Source organism: Protomyctophum parallelum (assembly GCF_964188405.1).
Source record: "Protomyctophum parallelum genome assembly, chromosome: 4".
NCBI classification, from domain to species: Eukaryota; Metazoa; Chordata; class Actinopteri; order Myctophiformes; family Myctophidae; genus Protomyctophum; species Protomyctophum parallelum.
Genome location: NC_139700.1, coordinates 40,384,230 through 40,402,466, shown reverse-complemented (window position 1 = coordinate 40,402,466; position 18,237 = coordinate 40,384,230). Strand labels below are relative to the sequence as shown.

General features: G+C 45.6%; 1 protein-coding gene across 2 annotated transcripts in view; it reads right to left on the bottom strand.

Moving 5' to 3' along the window:
* The window catches only part of LOC310857900 (UPF0606 protein KIAA1549-like), a 70,205-nt gene that overhangs the window by 33,030 nt on the left and 18,938 nt on the right, over positions 1 to 18,237 (bottom strand). For both annotated transcript variants that reach the window (XM_083763876.1, XM_083763877.1), the window contains exons 3-6: positions 5,193 to 7,286; positions 4,942 to 5,030; positions 2,839 to 2,998; positions 2,350 to 2,480 (exon numbers count right to left, since the gene is read on the bottom strand). In XM_083763876.1, the coding sequence (XP_083620002.1) occupies positions 2,350 to 2,480; positions 2,839 to 2,998; positions 4,942 to 5,030; positions 5,193 to 7,286 (2,474 nt within the window). The remainder of the gene's footprint in view (positions 1 to 2,349; positions 2,481 to 2,838; positions 2,999 to 4,941; positions 5,031 to 5,192; positions 7,287 to 18,237) is intronic.

Genomic DNA, 18,237 nt, shown 5'->3' with positions numbered 1-18,237 from the left:
AAAACAATGCTAAAAAGTTAATGAAAGAAAATTATTATTATGTTATTTGTTCCAAATGTTAAAAAAATTACAAAAATATCACATCTGCAAGCTCACAATCCATCGCGTTTGCATTGTGCAGATCGGATATTTTCACTATTAGTTATTAAAGCAAGTACATATGGCTTAAATGGTTAACGTCTGTCCTACGGACAGTTTGCTTTGCGCAACAATGCTGGTTATACTTTTAAAAAATCCTGTACTGTAGTGTACTGTAGTACACTTTTGATGATGTAATCCGTTCATTTAGCACAACTAAGACTAAGAGGATCAAGCATTAATGTAACCAGATTATCTGAGTCTAACTAGTCTAGGAAGCAAACACACAAAAAACGGATAATAACAAAGAACGTGAACCACTTTGCAATAAGCACTTTGTGAAGAAGCAGTAAACATAATACTTCACAACCAGGAGCAGGAGTCTGAATCAGTGAGAGAAAGCTGGTCATTTGGGTCTCCTTGAATAACCAGTGGTGAAGTAAATGTATCAGTAGGCTAGCACAGTGGAAAATATACTCTAACTGTACTCTTATGTAAGTAAGAGTACATAAAGTGCACATTTTAATTGAGTGAAAGTTTTCAACATTGGTCAAAATCTACAAGCTCACAACGGGTACAGTGATGCGATGGTTAATGTGTGTTTTCTAATAATAATAAGTCTAAGTCTATAAAGTAACTAGTAACTAAAGTTCTGAAACAATTGCAGCAGAGTAAAAAAAACACCTCTTTCAGTGCAGTAGAAGTATTGACAAATGGGAGAAAGACGTACAGTACCTCAAGATTGTACTTACGATAAGTACGGTACTTAAATGTACTTAGTTACTTCCCACCACTGTGAACAATCACCGGGTTAAGGCCATCAGTGAACCCTTTCTTGCAGCACCATGGCAGGGCCTCATGCAGCTCCCTCTCCTTAAGTCCCAAAGCCTCAACAACCATAATTAAATAAAAGTGCTACTGCTGCTGGCTTGAGTGTTTGCCTCAATCCAATCAAGGGGCCGCCTAGCTTCTCCACTGATGTCTGGAGGGGGTCTAAAACTTCCTCCATTTGTTGTCCTCTGAGATAAATGAACACTGAGGATTGTAGCTGTGTGTAGCAGGGGGTCACAGAAGGACACCGAACACACTACATTGCGACACACGCCACTTCCATATCAAATTACTTCCAAGTAGTAAGAGACTTTTTTCCTCTGTGAAATCCTGTGCCCATGGTTCGAACCCATTTGGGACACCAAACACTTATGAATCTTCACTAATACTACTACTACTACAGTAGTTGTCCACTCCCAACCACTCCTTTCTGCCCTGTGCAACTTTAGTTTACGAAACAGAAGTGTAATTCATATTCATAATAATGTTCCAATGTTCAACGACAGAAACACAATTAAATCGATAATCGCAATTATTTGAGTAAGATGAGTAAGATTTCATATTTGTGACGGCCCTAGTGACGATCTAGTCAGCTCCCTTCAAAATGGCTAGCGGAAGCGTGTTGGCCGGGTGTGACATAATCCTACTCTGTCCTAAAGGCCACCGAAGGCAATCAGTGCCAAGTCAGTGGACTGGCTGGGGCCACAGTGAAGTGAGGCGGAATGAAAACGGCGAAGTGGTTGTTTAGTTAAGTCTGCTCATGGTCATTTGTGTGTGTGTGTGTGTGTGTGTGTGTGTGTGTGTGTGTGTGTGTGTGTGTGTGTGTGTGGTGCTGTGCAGCATTCAGGCCTATGTATTTTCCTTTTTCCCATCAGGGTCATGCTGTGTAACATTCTTTTCAGTGGTCATTTTTTGGTGACACCTCTGGACCGGTACAACTGCAATAGGGGCGCTAATATATTAAAGGAGCATTCAGTGATATGGGTCATTTGGAAAACCCCCCCGGTCCGCCCCCGTAACAAGATGTGCACATTGTACGCACTACAGTGGGGGGACACGCAACAGGCCAACGGCACGCACACCCAGGCCCGCCCCTGCTCGATCATGATTGGCGGAAGGCTCCTCTCTATCCTGATTGGATGGGCCATCTATCTAGCCAAAAACGAGGGTTTCTTTTTACCCCTAGGGGTTTACTGGGGAAAGGGAGGAACTCCTTAAATGGTCAACACACTCTACTATACACACTAGGGAGAAACAAAACAAAAGAATAAGTGATATTTGAATTAAGTGAAATCACTTTAAGCCTGACTTATAGTAGATGTGTCATGCATCACAATAGAAGGTCTACTCTACAAGGTTGTAGATCTGCTATGTCTGGTGCACCATGCCTGACACATATGGTGCTACTGAATGAGTCTTTAAAGTCCATCCCCCACTCACATGCACTGTGAAGTTTGTGGACTCCTGCGAGCGGCGGCGGACTTCGGCGAAGGCCATGGTGAGGCCTCTCTCGATGCGCTCGCTGAAGTTGCAGACGCGCACGTCTATGTGGACGGGCACAAACTGCAGCACTGCAAACCAACGGACACAAGGAGGTTGTTTAGTACAAGAAGTCTATGGAAAATACAGGATCAACCTCAAACTAATTGCAAAATAACCAAACTCAGCTGATTTTGTATCTTCAATATATCCTGAATAACAGAAAAAAAGTTGCCTGGAATTGTCTGAGGGGAAAGTGTTGAAAATGGCCTGTACAGTATGGCCACCATACAGTAGACATCCTATATGTAAGGCAAATATTTTCTAGATTTCCTTTTAGCATGTGACATGTCAAACTAGGGTGTTTTTATGATGCTGAATCCATTCCAAGCATTAGTTTTGCATAAAAATACTCCTTGGGCTAAAAACTGTCCTAGAGTGTTGTTATACCCGTGTGGATTTGGTACTTGTGGTCCGGTACGGTCCAGCTGGGAGACACGGACAGGAAGCGGCGTCCAGACCTTCGCAGGGCGTTGATGACAGAGATGGCCGTGTACACCACGGGACCGGAGACCGCCCGGAACACCAACCTAGGAGGAGGGTCCACCACCTTCACCAGACACACATCATCACAGAACTGATCACATACAGTACCTAGGAGGGTCCACCACCTTCACCAGACACACATCATCACAGAACTGATCACATACAGTACCTAGGAGGGTCCACCACCTTCACCAGACACACATCATCACAGAACTGATCACATACAGTACCTAGGAGGGTCCACCACCTTCAACAGACACACATCATCACAGAACTGATCACATACAGTACCTAGGAGGGTCCACCACCTTCAACAGACACACATCATCACAGAACTGATCACAGGCAGCCTCTGTAGACATTTTTAAAGCACAGCTCAAGACCCACTTCTACACCCTTGCTTTTAATTGATCTTTTATTTTTTGTTATTCATGTCCTCACTGTATTGCATTACTGCTTGTTTTGTAATGTTTATGCCTTGCTTTTCTTTTTTCTCCATTGCTCTGTAAAGCACTTTGAGCTGCATTTCATGTCATGAAAGGTGCTATACAAATAAAGTTTTATTATTATTATTATTATTACATACAGTACAGCAGCATGCCACACCACTAGGACTATAGGCCTGCAGCTATCTCATTATTTTCTTAGCGATTGTTTTGGATTTATTGAATAATTGAGACCAACAATTATATATTTTTTTATTAGGTTGGAAAAAACATTTTCGTATTTGTCTTAAGAACCAATTCAGCTTCATGTGTCCTCGTATAACACGGAAAAAGAGCAAAGATAGCCATTGTGAACTTTCGCCCTCGAAATTTTACGTTTTATTATTCAAATCGATTGTTGATCATTTTTGTCACGTCACAATAACTCCTCCATGATGTCACAGTGACTCTGTCATGATGTCACATACTGTACAGGGGGCCACTGTAAACAGGTTATGGTCAGTGTTTGAAGGCTTGTGTTTCTCGTGGGTCAAGAGGGCTCTTGATGTAAATACTGCTGTGGTCTGTTTATCACAGGACCACAGATAAAGACACTCAGGAAGTACAGTAGGCTGTGTACGCAACTACTCACGCACGCATGCACGCACGCACGCACGCACACACACACGCACACACACACACACACTAGCGCTAAACTCAATAATATTGCTCTCTCGCACTTAACCACTTAAGCCCTACATGTATGACTTTGATTTTGACAGCAAATTTTGATTTAGTTTTAGTTAGATCAATACTATAAAAGGTCTGTGTTTCCGAGGCTAGATCAATACAAGTGGACCACAATGGAAACAAGCTTCAGCTCTATCTGTGATTTGATTCACGTTGGCGTCTTCTAATGCTGTTTGTCATTTTACTGAGGCCAAGAACATCATCCTATTCTCTTCTTGACTTTGTTATGGTCCAAAGGGGACAGTAGATGCAAGTTGTTTTACAGTTTGGACACCCCTGGCTTAAACAAAGGCCCAGACGCACTGAACGCATTAAACACAGCCGTTGTTTACAGTGGCTGGAAGCTGGAAGGCTGGAGAGGAACAGACCATCCAAATGATGGAGCAATGGAGAAAGCTAACCTATTTATTATTTTGAAACTTGTGCTGCAGTGTACAGATGCATGTCAAAAATGTTGAATATTGAGCTTGTAAGGAATATGACACAAATGAATCCAAGAAAACATATATTTTATTTTTGAATTATGTATAATAATTATTATTGCGATTTCTTTCCCTTTATGTGTCACTTTTGTGTTTGTTTTCACTGTTCTAGCCTCAAGTCCCACTGGGAAACTAAATGAGTCAAAGTCTATCTAGCTTGCTGCTTGGCGGAAATGGAAACTAATTAAAAAAAACATATTTTTTTGAATGGCTAAGTAAATAAGTAAAATACAGCATCTGGTCACAACTATTGTCAGGCGGAGTTACACACTGTAGCTTTTTGAAAATGGTGAATTGTCTGGCATGAGAGACTATTCTATATCCGTCCGTTCAAAGACAGAACACCGTACCTGCAGTTCCACTGATTTGTTGAATTCCACCTTCAGGATGTCTTTGATTTGAGACTTGGCGTATCCAAGAGTGGCGCCAGAAGGGAAACCTGAAGAGGGCAAAGATTAAGATACTGATCATGAAACGACATTGCAACAGTCCTAACGCAAAATCTAAAAAGTTCATATTACGACTTAAATGTGGGTTAAATTTGCATCAAGCATTCAAGAACATCAACGCAAAACGGCACATCTAGAAATCTCTAACTTACCGACTTTGACCAAATAAGTAGGCTTGTCGACGTTGCAGAGGTACTGCCTCGACGTTGGTATATTCGTCGGGCCCCTGGTGGCAGCGGGTACGGTCGAGGTAGCATCAGCTACAGGGCTGGATGTTCTCATAACAGTTGTGTGTGGGTGGTCTGTTGCGCCCTGGTCTCCTACCATAATCGGGGGCACCGACGTGGCATTCGTTGTAGGCTCAGCTGAAACTGCTGTGGCATTACCAGCAGTAGTAGCAGTTCCATTGGGTGCTGGCTGGGTGGTTGCAGGGTAGAAGGCTGTGGTGGTGGTCCAGACAGGGGTGATATGAGTGCTGCTTATTAGGACAGACTCCGTGATAAACCAACTGATATCTGTCGAGGAAGTGACGTCGTCAACACTGGGCAGGATGGACGCCGTTAGGGAAGTTCTGCCCAGTTCAGTGGTGGGGTTAGGGGTGTGCCTTTCAGCGTGCGACGCAGTACCATCCATGTAGGACGAAAGGTCGATGTAGAGGGTGGGCACCACTGAAGACTCCACGACCAGCTCCGAGATGTTGACCAGCTGAGGCGTCGTCACCGCTGTGGCGTTGACCGGAGTCGTTTCGTTCGCAGGCTCGAAGCCCGAGAGGTCCGTCGAGCTTCCGTCCTCGAACCACGTGGCGTTGACCGAGGGCCGGCGGTCCTCCGTTCCGTACGTGACCGTCAGCATGTGACTCGGGTGCACGGTGAACACGCCGGTGGCCATTATGTGGGTGGTGCTGATGGACACCGGGGAGAAATGTCTCACGGAGGTGACGTTGCCTGGCTGTTCCTTATTGGTCAGCTGAGTGGTGTAGTACTCCATGCTGTTCATGTCGGGCAAGAGGGCGTCTGTGGGCGCCACGGTGAGCGTGTCGGACCAGTCCACGTCTAGGGACGCCGTAGGCTCCAGCGCCGGCGGGACGGAAGAGGAGAAAAGCAAGAACGGCTGGATGGAGGTTGTTGGAGGAAAAGAACTTGAGGCCCGCGAAACGTGATGGAGGTGCGTGGAGGAAAGGGGCAACCCCACCCTGGTGGGGAAGGCCGTGTCGTACGTCTCGGCATGGGAGTCCTCCAGGTCGTACATGTCAGTCGGCAGGTTGCTGACCAGGGAGTAGTCGTCTCCCTCGGGGCCCAGGAACGACATGGTCTCCATGTAGTCGCCGGACCCCCAGTCCACGTCCATGCTGTTGGTGGGGAAGAACTCCTCCGGGAGGGCCAGGGTGGGCTCGGACGACACCGACGTGGGCTGGGGGCTGATGAAAGGCAAGTGGCTGGGGACCAGCATGTTGGGGGGTGAGCTGAGAAGGGAGTGGACCCCAGGGTGGCCCGGGGCGTCCTGCTGCATGGGGACCCTGCTGGGGCTCAGCTCGCTCACATACAGGTCTTTACTTGAGCCTCCAACAGCTGGTTTCTCGAACGGGAAATAGTCGAAACTGTGAGACGCGTCCGGGTGAAACTCCGGGATATCTACTGACGGTTTCAGGGGCTCGAAAGGGCGATCAGGAAGTGAGGTCACGGTTTCCAGCGGCTGCTCCGCTTCCATTTGGTTGTTGGGGGCTACTGGAGGCTCACTGGGGTCTCTGCGGTCAGAGGTGAGGATGACAAACTGCGGGGTTGTTGGTCTTGTGAGGGTAGATGAATTTAACTGCGCTGTGGGCGCGTTTGACCACGGCTGCCGCTCAGACACATTGAGAGGGTTGTGAGAGGGAGAGAGCAGGGCTGAGCTTGTCCTCCTCACCTCCAGATCTCTCGGGTATCTAGCCGGCCCCTCGGCCTGTTGGCTAGGCGCAGGCTCCGAGGGGATCAGAGGGGGAGTGGAGAGAGGTTTGGATCCCTCAACAAAGAGGTCACTCGGGGTGAAGGATTTAGAGTCTTGCGAGGGGGAAAGGCCCCACTGAAAAAGCACATCGTCGAACGTCCTGGTGTCAAGGTTTATTGTGGGACTGGATTGCTGGGCGCCGGGTAGAGGGACAGATTGTGTTGCAGCAGTGGAGGCTGGGTCCCCAGGGGCCACGGTGTGTGAGGAGCCCCCATCCTGAAGAAACCTTTGTGCCACGGAGGAATCCAACCAAGGGTCATTTGCTGGAAAAAACAAAGACACAAAAAATACTGAAGTTGAGACAAGATCCTGCAGTTGATGGTTGACTTAACCACCAGTATACTTTGTTGCGAACGCAATGAGCACTAACTATGAGACCCTGCTGATCATGTCTGTCTGTGTGTGTGTGTGTGTGTGTGTGTGTGTCTGTCCCGCTGTGACACCACACGCCCGCCACCAGAGGGCGCAGCTGTAGCACACACACACACACACGCACACGCACACGCACACACACACACACACACACACACACACACACACACACACACACACACACACACACACACACACACACACACAAACAACCACACACACACACACGAGCTGCGTTCGCTTCCCGCGTTTGCGCGTCTTACTTGTCGTATGACAATATAGTCCATATGTACGACTCTGTGACATGGTGTGAGCTTGTGAGCTACAAGTTTGTTCTACTCTAAGTGTTGCCTGTAATGATTAAAATAAAGTAAATCCTAGATATGAAGGATAGATGAAAATGACTAATTAGGGTCATTCTACCTACTGCTATAAGTGAACTATAATTACTGGTTTGTGCTGAGTACTGATCCAATCTATTGCATTTACTCAACTATCAGTTCAGTATCATAAAACGATATCCAGTAGCGAGATCAAACATACTCACAAGGTCAAGTTTTTCAATAATCAATGTCATTCCATGCAAAGTAAGCGCTTCACATTAAATGACAACAAAAAATATCTACGTACAAACACACACACACACACACACACACACACACACACACACACACACACACACACACACACACAGTCACACACACACACACACACACACACACACACACACACACACATACACACACTCAATGCACTCGCACACGCACACACACACACACAGTAGCAAGCTACTGTTGTCTCTATCTATAATGTTATTATAGATAGAGACAACACCCATCCATATTCACATGATACAGCATTTATGAAAACGAGGAGATCCAATCTTTCTGAATCGTTACATGTTGTTAGCATAGTGTCGGTTTCCGTAACAATACTATTGACTCATTACAGTGCTCCTACAGTATGTGCTCAGACCCTTGTGTAACCTACAGTACATGCAACAACCAGAACACAGTGACAATTCATTACATCAACAAGACAGATGTAGTGTGAGCTGCTATTGCAAAGCTCCTCGGGCTATACTGTAGTTTAAGCTACTCTTCCTGGTGAAAATGCACATTGATCTGCTTAAATCAATGCGAAACAGATTAACCAGCAGAACTGTCCACGAATGGACGTGATATAGGATTACCATTTATCATGAAATGACAGGTTCCCACTCAGCGCTCACCTTAGGGAGCAGAGGTTAATGATGATGAAGAGACCCTACGGAGCTGTAACAGTATGATGTCACTTTCAGATGAAGTCATAACCACCGCCGGGCAAAGAACACGGCAAAACTATAGATACTCCTTCTGGTCAATATTACTCCCACCGCAAGTGAGAGTAATTGCTTTTAGAAATACTTAGAAATGTTCAAAAGTGCACGCTTTTAAAAAGACTTCAAGTACATTTTATTTTATGTTTAAGTCATTGCATGCATGACAAAAATAGATCTAGAAGATGTACAAGTTTCCAACGAGTCGCTTTGCGGTGCATTGTGATCTTGCAGATATTTTCACTATTTGAAATAAGTGGTTAATTCATACTTTTTCCAGCTTTCATAGAAATGTGTGTCAAAATGTGTCTGGGGGTTCTGGGATCCCACGTTGAGAACCAGTGTACTAGATCTCCAACAGTGACATCTAAAATCACTAATACAAAGTCAACCAATCAACCAATGTCAACAAGCACACAAGGAGCATGTTTCCGTCACTTGATTGGCTGTAGTGATTTTCCAACTGCAGTGTCTTGGGGTCAAATCATAGCTCTAACTAATTACTGTGCTATTTGCTAAAGTGCCTACAAATCTGATAAATCAATTTTGAACTAAATAGCCCATAGCTACAACAAAGATGACTAACACATTTACACAGAAAAGACCATGCTTGTCTTGACCGTTTACAATGAAATGTTAATAATAAAATGTCATTGTAAACAGAGTTAGCTAATTATATAGGCTACCACTGCACCTTCCAGATTTCCAATTTGTACAGTATGTGGCCTGCATGGTTCCATCTGTTATTTGCAGAATATGCTGACATGACATGCAGGCACGGAACATATGTTGCAAAATTAATGGCTCGTCAGTCTGGCTCAGAGATGGGCTATTAACCCATGCACTCAACAAAGGTCTAGGACTGACTTTATATATTCAGTACAGAAACGCTGTTTTGTCATTTATTTGTCTTTTTTTTTATTTGTCTTTTTGTGTTTTTTGATTGTATTGGTGTATTACTGTAAGCCTTTTTATGTTACTTTTATTGGGAACTAAGCATGACAATTTGTACTGTAATACTAAAATGTGTATATTTATAGCGCATGTTATGTATTGTTTTAAGAGGAATAAAGGGAGGCCAAAAAAGACATGGCATAGGACGATAGAGAAGGAGCTTCAGCAACAATATCAGAGCTGAGGGACATTAGAGAAGACAGATGCCAAAGACAGATGCAAGTGGAGAAACTTTGTTGCTGCCCTATGCGCCAGCCAGCGTAATGGAGTAAGTAAGTAATATTGTTAATATAAATATTGTGTTACTTTCTACTGATGAATGGAGCTATTTTCCTCTCACCAAGAAGCATCTCTTTATGTTACAAATATTAGCTAATGCACGGATGATAAATATCGCTTTGTTGATTACGACTGAGGCGTTGAAGGCCTTCGCTCTTTCATGTGTGTGTCATACATGATTTAACTGGGCAACAAACAGACTAACAACAAGACACACACGTCCACACTCTGGCACAATGCTGTGTGTATTGTGAGAAGGGCTGCGTGAACTCGCGCAGCGCTGCTGGGAAGTGGTACTTGAATAATTCACAGCGATCGGCATTCAAACAGCTCCTAGGAGCTGGATCGGCTTGCCTCATTTAACGGTCTGACGTGTGTGTGTTTGTTCACATTCAAAAGGACAAACAGAAGACCTGGATCACTGCTACCCTGACAGGTGTGTCACACAATGTATAGTCTGCGCAGTGCGCACATATAAAAGACCATGGTTACACTTGGATTTAATCCAGGACAAGCAAGAGTGGTCTGACGGAGGTCTAGTGAAGGGGTTGTGTCATCAGGCCTTCTGATCCAATGGTTCTCTAAGAGGTGACCCCTGGGTGTCCAGGTGGTCCCCAGCAAAATGAGGAACAGTTTAACCACTTACAAAATATACATCTTTTCAACTCTGACATGCAATGTTTGAGAACCACTGCTATAGTTTATGGAAGCAAATACACAATAATAAAAGCATACTAGGCCGCATGTCTTCAATTTGTCATTGCGAGTTAGTCGACAAGAGGGGCAAAAGTAGAGGTTGTCCAAAGTAGAGCACATTAAAAGGAGACAGACATTGGCGTTGCCAGAAGCCAGCAGCCACCAACAGCCTCTTCATCTGAGGACATACAGTGACTCAGCAAACCTCCCCAACTGCCTCCCTGCTCCTCTTTGTAGCCGTATACAGTACATACAGTCAGAGAGCGTCGCACGATCACACACTTCAAAAGAACCGCCGGGTCAGCAGCATGCCGCACAAGCACAAGCGGAGGGGTTTATTTTTAACACCGGGGCAACATTAAGAGCCAGATCCTCCCGGGAGGAGGGAGTGCAATCGACTGAGGAAGATAGACTATACTTTCTGAATGTCATCTTCAATTTGCCTCATCACTTAATATATCTGTAGGAGACAGCACTTGGCTGCGGCCGGGAGAAAACTCCCTGCTAAATTATATCCTAGACGGGTACCTTTAATTGAGTCAACATGGGCCCCGCCGCCGACGTTCTCGGAAAGAACATAGCCAGGAGTTTGTTCCTGTAGGGGGGTGGGGAGTCAGTGCTGCACTGTACGCTCGCCAAAATGACACGCAGGCCCTCGTGTGCCGCTGTTTCCAAGTGTCTGAGTGCTGGCTGAGCAGCGCACGGTAGGACACACACGCACGTGCACGCGCAGCAATCTGGGCGACCGACACTTTCACACACTAACAAGAGGAAAACAAAAGGTGCTGCCAACAGTCTGTCCTGCACAGGAAAGTCATTTTTTTCACACACTCAGGATTCCATTAACACGACGACTATACTGTGTGAGGGTTAGGGCATAGACCACTAACTGGTATACCCACCTAGCAAAATCTCCTTGTGGGAAAATATCCGATGTACAAGCTCCCAACGCATTGTGAGCTTGTATATCTATGGGTTTGTGTCGTTAAAAGGCAATACAGAGAATATTCTCTGGTGACCTAATTCCTCTAATTCCTCCGCGTAACAAAAGATGAAAGGGAAGCGAAAAGGACACGAATAAGGTTGTGTTGGCAGGAGAAGAGACAATGTGGGTTGAGTTGAAACGGTGTTACGTTTTTCTGGGACAAGCGTGTGTACGGTTCCACTTTCAACCTGCTGTCCCTACTTTAGGGACTACTGTGTGCCATTATAGGTGAAACATTTGCTTACAAAAAAAGAGCTCACGCTAATGCAACGCATTGAGAGCTTGTAAATTGGCTAGTTTCGACATTATACGACCAAGTATTGTATAAAACATTGCTCAGGTGGTTTTGCGAGAGCTATATAGGTGTTCTATTGTGTATGAAAATGACGAAACACAAAACAGGGAAAGGGGAGAGAGGGGAAGGGGGACGTGGGAGAATACTGTAGTGGGGCCAAGTGGAGCGCCGCAAAACCCTCCGTTCCTGGTCCCTATCAAAAAAGAAAAGGGGGACGCGGGAGGCAGCTGGAGTGTGTTAGCAAAGATTTCCCTTCCTCTCTTCCCCCTACCAAACCACCCACCCACCCACCGCCCGCCTGCCTTGAGACGCCGTCCTCCCCAAGAGCCTAGGGGGAGAAGCCTGGCCTGACCTTGCTTCCCACCTTGAACACTCGCCCCACAACCCTCAGGAGGGGAGCCCGTTCTCTGCTGGTTGCCAAACCTTGTGTTTTTGTCAAAGGTGACCCACCCAGCCCCTTTGTGCCAGAATGGCCTATAATTCCTCATTTTTTGAGAGGAACAAAAAACGTTGTAGTGAATAGAGTTGTAGCAGTATGGGTGGAATGGATCCTCCACCATGCTACAGCAGATCTGTATAATTATATCTGCCAAAATATTTGCCAAAATGTCATGAGACGCCATGGTTAACCCATTAAAACCTTAGATCTTAGATTTTTGCATTGGATACAATGCAAGCTCTATTCTTTGAATTTTTAGAAAGATTGTGAAGGCATTCGTAGAATCGGCAGTCTGAGTGGCACAGTCTGAGAGACACAGTGGAAGGGGGTTGGGTGGTCTCAGAGACACAGCAGACTGTAGTCGACATTGTTTATACTTCGCTGCACCCTTCAGCCTAATTCACACTGGTATACAGCACTGCATGTGTGACATCATTATCATCATATGCATACCGGGTTTACAGCGCCACACGTGCGTGACCCCAAAATGTCACTGCACCTCAGCACAGCGCGCAGCAACAGCAAGGGGCTCATTAATTACACTGTCACAATTAGGACAAATATTAGACTTGCTGGAACGACTTTCCATCGGAGCCTGTTTGAAAGAGTGCTTTAAAGGACACACATAAAGCCTGAAGTCATTCACTGTGGTATGATAATGATGATGATGATGATGATGATGCACTGCTGACCTTTTGAAATGTGTAATTGTGTGTGTGTGTGTGTGTGTGTGTGCGTGCGTGTGCGTGTGTGTGTGTGCGTGTGCGTGTGCGTGTGTGTGTGTGTGTGTGTGTGTGTGTGTGTGCGCACGCGCAGCAATGGCGGCACGGTGGAAACGCCGGTGGACGCCAACTTTGCTTATTCTTTAACATCTAACAACCCGTTCTAACTACGATCGTTAATGAAGTGGGTACAGCTTTTGGAACTTTTGCAACTCCTGTGGCGGTGGCTGTGTGTCAGGATATCACGTCAAGATGTACCCAGCGACGTAGTCTACTACCGGCGACCACGCTGCCTGTTGGCCCCTCCCGTGAACAACCGGTGCCGGGAGGAGAGGCAGTGGACCCGTGACTTCCCCGCGGTGTGTCGGTCCGCCATCGGGGCAGAGGTGTGTGGACTTCCAGGCCCATGAGAGCGGCTGTGGAGTGTGGAGGGTGCAGCATCACCGGGAGAGACCCGGTGAGTCGGCAACTTCCCTACGGCAGGCGGACGCCGCGTGTTGTCACCGGGCGGCGGTGTGAGACTGCTGGCTCCGTTCTCTCTGATGGTCCAGCCTGGGACATGTCCACAGACAGTTGTGGGAGCGTTTCGAACTCTCGACAGCTTGGAGTGTCCAGAGGATGAGGCAGAAGGACTTGCGAGGTGTTGTACTGTCTATGCCACCATATGAGACTAAGCCTAGTCCTGAGCACCGTTGTGTGAACGAATATGGCTATCAGAGATGCTGCTGAGTGACATTCTTGTTGTATCATGATTCCAAACATGTGTCGTAGGCTTGTGATTGTAACATAACTGCACCCATAATGTTTGTGTCCTTGAATGCATTTTTCTTTTAAAGGACAACTTTAGTTTTTTTCAACCAAGGTTCATGTTTTAGGTTGTTATTAGAGAAAGTAAAAAATGAGTGTAATTTCTTTTTCATTTGCTGCATTCTTTCGTTTTAGGGATTTTAGCTCTTTTTGACAGGGGGGCGGGGGCATTCGAGCATAGGGCTAAATATGTATTTTCTTACCAAATTTTATGGTGATTTATTTTTGTATTATTTACTATAGTCCTAATAAACCCCAGGAAATTACATCTGGTTACAGAAGATCACAGGATCTACTGAATGTGAAGGTAGCCTACTGGAGGAAGGCTTATACTGTGTGTATAGGCTCAATATGTCAGTTTGATACATTCAATAGATCCTGTGATCTTTTGTGGCCAGATGTAATTTCTTGGGGTTTATTAGGACTATAGTAAATAATAAAAAAATAAATCGCCATAATATTTTGTAAAAAAATACATATTTAGCCCCATGCTCGAATGCCCCCGCCCCCCTGTCAGAAACTGCTAAAATCCCCAAAACGAAAGAAAGCAGCAAATGAAAGAAAATTAACTCCCACCTTTTACTTTCTCTAATAACAACCTAAAACATGAACCTTGGTTGAAAAAAACTAAAGTTGTCCTTTAAAGTGTGGACCAAATAAAATAATTCATGTGTGTGTGTGTGTGTGTGTGTGTGTGTGTGTGTGTGTGTGTGTGTGTGTGTGCGTGTGTGTGTGTGTGTGTGTTGTGTGGGGGGGGATCAGAGAGCGACACAAAAAAAAGAAACTAGACAAAGTGCCAATCGGCACAGGTCTCCACCAGGGCAGGTCAGGTTGTGGCCTCATGGTGGCGCTATAACAGGCTGTTGAGGAAGATTTGGGCCGGAGGTTCGTGTTGGAGGGATGCAGGTACAATGTTTTTCCATGTGTGCATACATAAGTTGTATACAGATCGATGCAGTTATAGCTAAAAACAGGAATTGGCCTGTTATAGCGCCACCGTGAGGCTGATTTGGATGAAAAAATGGTGGCATGTCGTCCTCGGCCTAGTGGGAATATGCGTGCACAGTTTCATCGCAATCGGACACTGCGTTGAGGAGTTGTGGAGATTTGTACAAAGCGGGCTACTCCTGAAAAGTGTAGGAGCCAATCGTGGCCAATCAGGATGGAATATGAGAAATCAAAAGAACCTGTCTTGATCACATGACTATGGAGATCATGTGTACCGATTTGCGTGAAATTTGGATAAAATCTGAAGGAGTAATAATAGAAAATGTGTTTTACATATGTCGGCCTCCTGGTGGCGCTATAAAGAGCAGATGTGAAAAATTCCAGACAAAGGTTTTTCCTTGGCCTCTAGGGAGTTGGCATACAAAGTTATCCACAGATCCGTGCAGTTAGAGGTAAAAACACTTTTCGGCCAGTTATAGCGCCACCTTGAGGCTGAGTTGAAATTGTTCATGTGGCATTTCGTCCTCGGCCTAGTGGGAATGTGGGTGCACAATTTCACGGAAATCACGCGATGTGTTCATGATTTGCAGCATTTTGTTTGAAACTGAGCACTCCTGTGAACTTTGGAAGCCAATCTTAACCAATCAGGATGGAGTCTGATAAATCTGAAAGACCGGTTTGGTTGAATGGCTGCAGAGAGACTGTGTACCAATTTGCGTGATGTTTGGACAAAATCTGTAGGTGTACTGTGCAAAAACTTGTTTTGCACAAAGCGGCCTCCTGGTGGCGCTATAACAGGCCGTTCTGGAAAGTTTGGGGCAGAGGTTCATCGTTGGCATCCAGGGAGTGTGTGTGCAAAATTTGGCATCGACCGGGTTAACGGTGGCCGAGATTAGCTGCTCACGGACACACGGACGGACGGACGGACACACGGACGGACACACACACGGACGGACACACGGACGGACGGAGTGCAAAACATACTCTCCCCACATGCCTTCGGCCTGGTGGAGACAATGACAGAATGACAGCCACACATCATTGTGTCATGGGGACATCAGTGACAGTGACCTTCCATCCATCCTGGACTCATACGGACGCTGTGTCAGCACAGCTAGCAGGATTCTAGGCCTGTCACAATTATTACATAAGAGTCTAATCGCAATTATTTGAGCTAATTTCAATTATTTTGCATAATCGTCAAAAGATTAGCTCTATTCTTATAATTTTTTGAAAAATGTGAAAGGGCGACAAGTTACAACTACTTAAGGCATTCGTAGAATCTGCCGACTTCGCGATCTCCGCTGTGACAGTCTGAGTAACTTCTTAGTTATTCGTCATGCAAGTTTTGATTACAAAGCCTAAAAAAACGTCAAAGACAGAATTACATCATTGATTGCAATTATTTGTACTAGACCGGTGCCCGGCTGTAGAGCACTGAGTCGGTAACGCTGGGAGTTGGAGATCCATGCCCCACCTGGCTATGCAATACCCGTTGTGCCCGTGTCAGAGTACCCGTTGTACCCGTGTCAGAGTACCCGTTTGTGTCCCTTTTATGATGCCCATATATGGAGATCTCTGTATCTGTCTCTCTGTGTCCCTTTATTCCTAGTTCTGTGTCAGGCTGCCCAAAAATGAAGTGTGTTGCCTAATCTCAATGTGATGGAATGTACAGGTGAGGTCCACTGGCAGAGCCTGACCAGAGCCTTTTGTTGTGGTTCTGCACAACTGTGTATCCGACCAACTCGACACCGGGCACAGCATTCATCCCCTGTGGCGGTGTGGATGCCCCACCCAGTTATTATGTCTGTGTCCCTTTTATGCCCATATATTACAGACATATGTATTGCATTTATATTTGGATAGACTTGCTTGTAGAGATAGATAGAAGATAGATAGATGAGAACTAATCATCAACTTAAATGTTGTAATCGTGACACAGCCCTATAGCAGGATGGTTAAAGAGCCGAGTCATGCCAACCACAAACCGTCTCAGATGCTGCGTGCCACGTGACAAGTGGGCTTTTTGCAGCCACAAGGCCACGGGCAGTATGCTGCAAAATGCCCACTTCCCCACACAATCAGGTTTACACACAAGAATAATATAATAACAAGCCTCGGAAGCGGAGGATTGGAATGAATTCCGGCTCGGAAATTTAAAGAAATCGAATCATGTTGATATCGCAGAATCCAAATGGGAAAGCGGTGGCTCAAATGTGGATGTTGGTCTTTCATGTGGTCAGGCTATGACGACAGGCATGTATGCAGTGGTGGAAAGTTAGTAAGCACAATTATGATTTTGTTTATTTTTCTTTCTTTTTTGCACTATGCCGCTCCTATGCCCAGTTTTGTGTGTCTGTCTGCTCGTTTGAGTGTGATTTTTATTTTTACTTTACTGGAGAAATTCCAATTTTGAGTACTTTTACGTCATTTCGGCAATAGACGATTTACAAGCTGAAAATGCATTGCATCTTTTTTTTATTTGTGGACGTACTACCTAAACCTAAACTACTGTATGTGTGGCCTACAGCAGCGGTTTGCAGGATTAGCGCCGGACGCACACAGACAGAGACACATACAGACACACATACTGAGACATACAGAGACACATGAAGACAGACACATACAGAGACACATACAGACACACATACAGACACATACAGACACACATGAAGACAGACACATACAGAGACACATACAGACACACATACAGACACATACAGACACATACAGAGACACATGCAGACACACATACAGAGACATACAGAGACACATGAGGACAGACACATACAGAGACACATACAGACACACCTCTTACAGACTAGAGCAAAATTCCTGCAGAGTCACACCGTGTAAAAAGAAAAGAGTCAGATCAATGAATCTTTACTCTGAAAAGATGGGTGACGGCGGGTGATTAACCGTGAATATTAATGAAGCGGTTTCGGCCTCAATACTTCATGGCCTTATAATCTTGGGTAACGACAAGCTCGGTGCAACAGACACAAAGCGATGACTCAGGGTTGACATTACAGCAGCCACAACAGCTGACAAAGGGCCTTGCAAGACTGGACGGCCATACCACCTGTCCCCCAGAAACGTGAGTATGTCACGGTCCACCGCTCTCTCATTGTTGCGTGAGCAGCACCGAAGGCTAATTTATTGTCCCTATAGCAGCACTATGTGTCCCCACCGTGGAGTGACTCCCTCCCGCAGTGGGACACCTTCAAATATCACATCATCACACAACACGCGTCAAAGAACTTCCGCCATATTTCAAATCTCACCTCTTCAGACTCCTCAGCCCGTATAGCACTGCCTTAAGCACTTGCCCTAGCCTCAACGACCTTGCAGGCGCATGCAAAGGCTAAAATATGTAATTTATAGCATATTATGCAGACA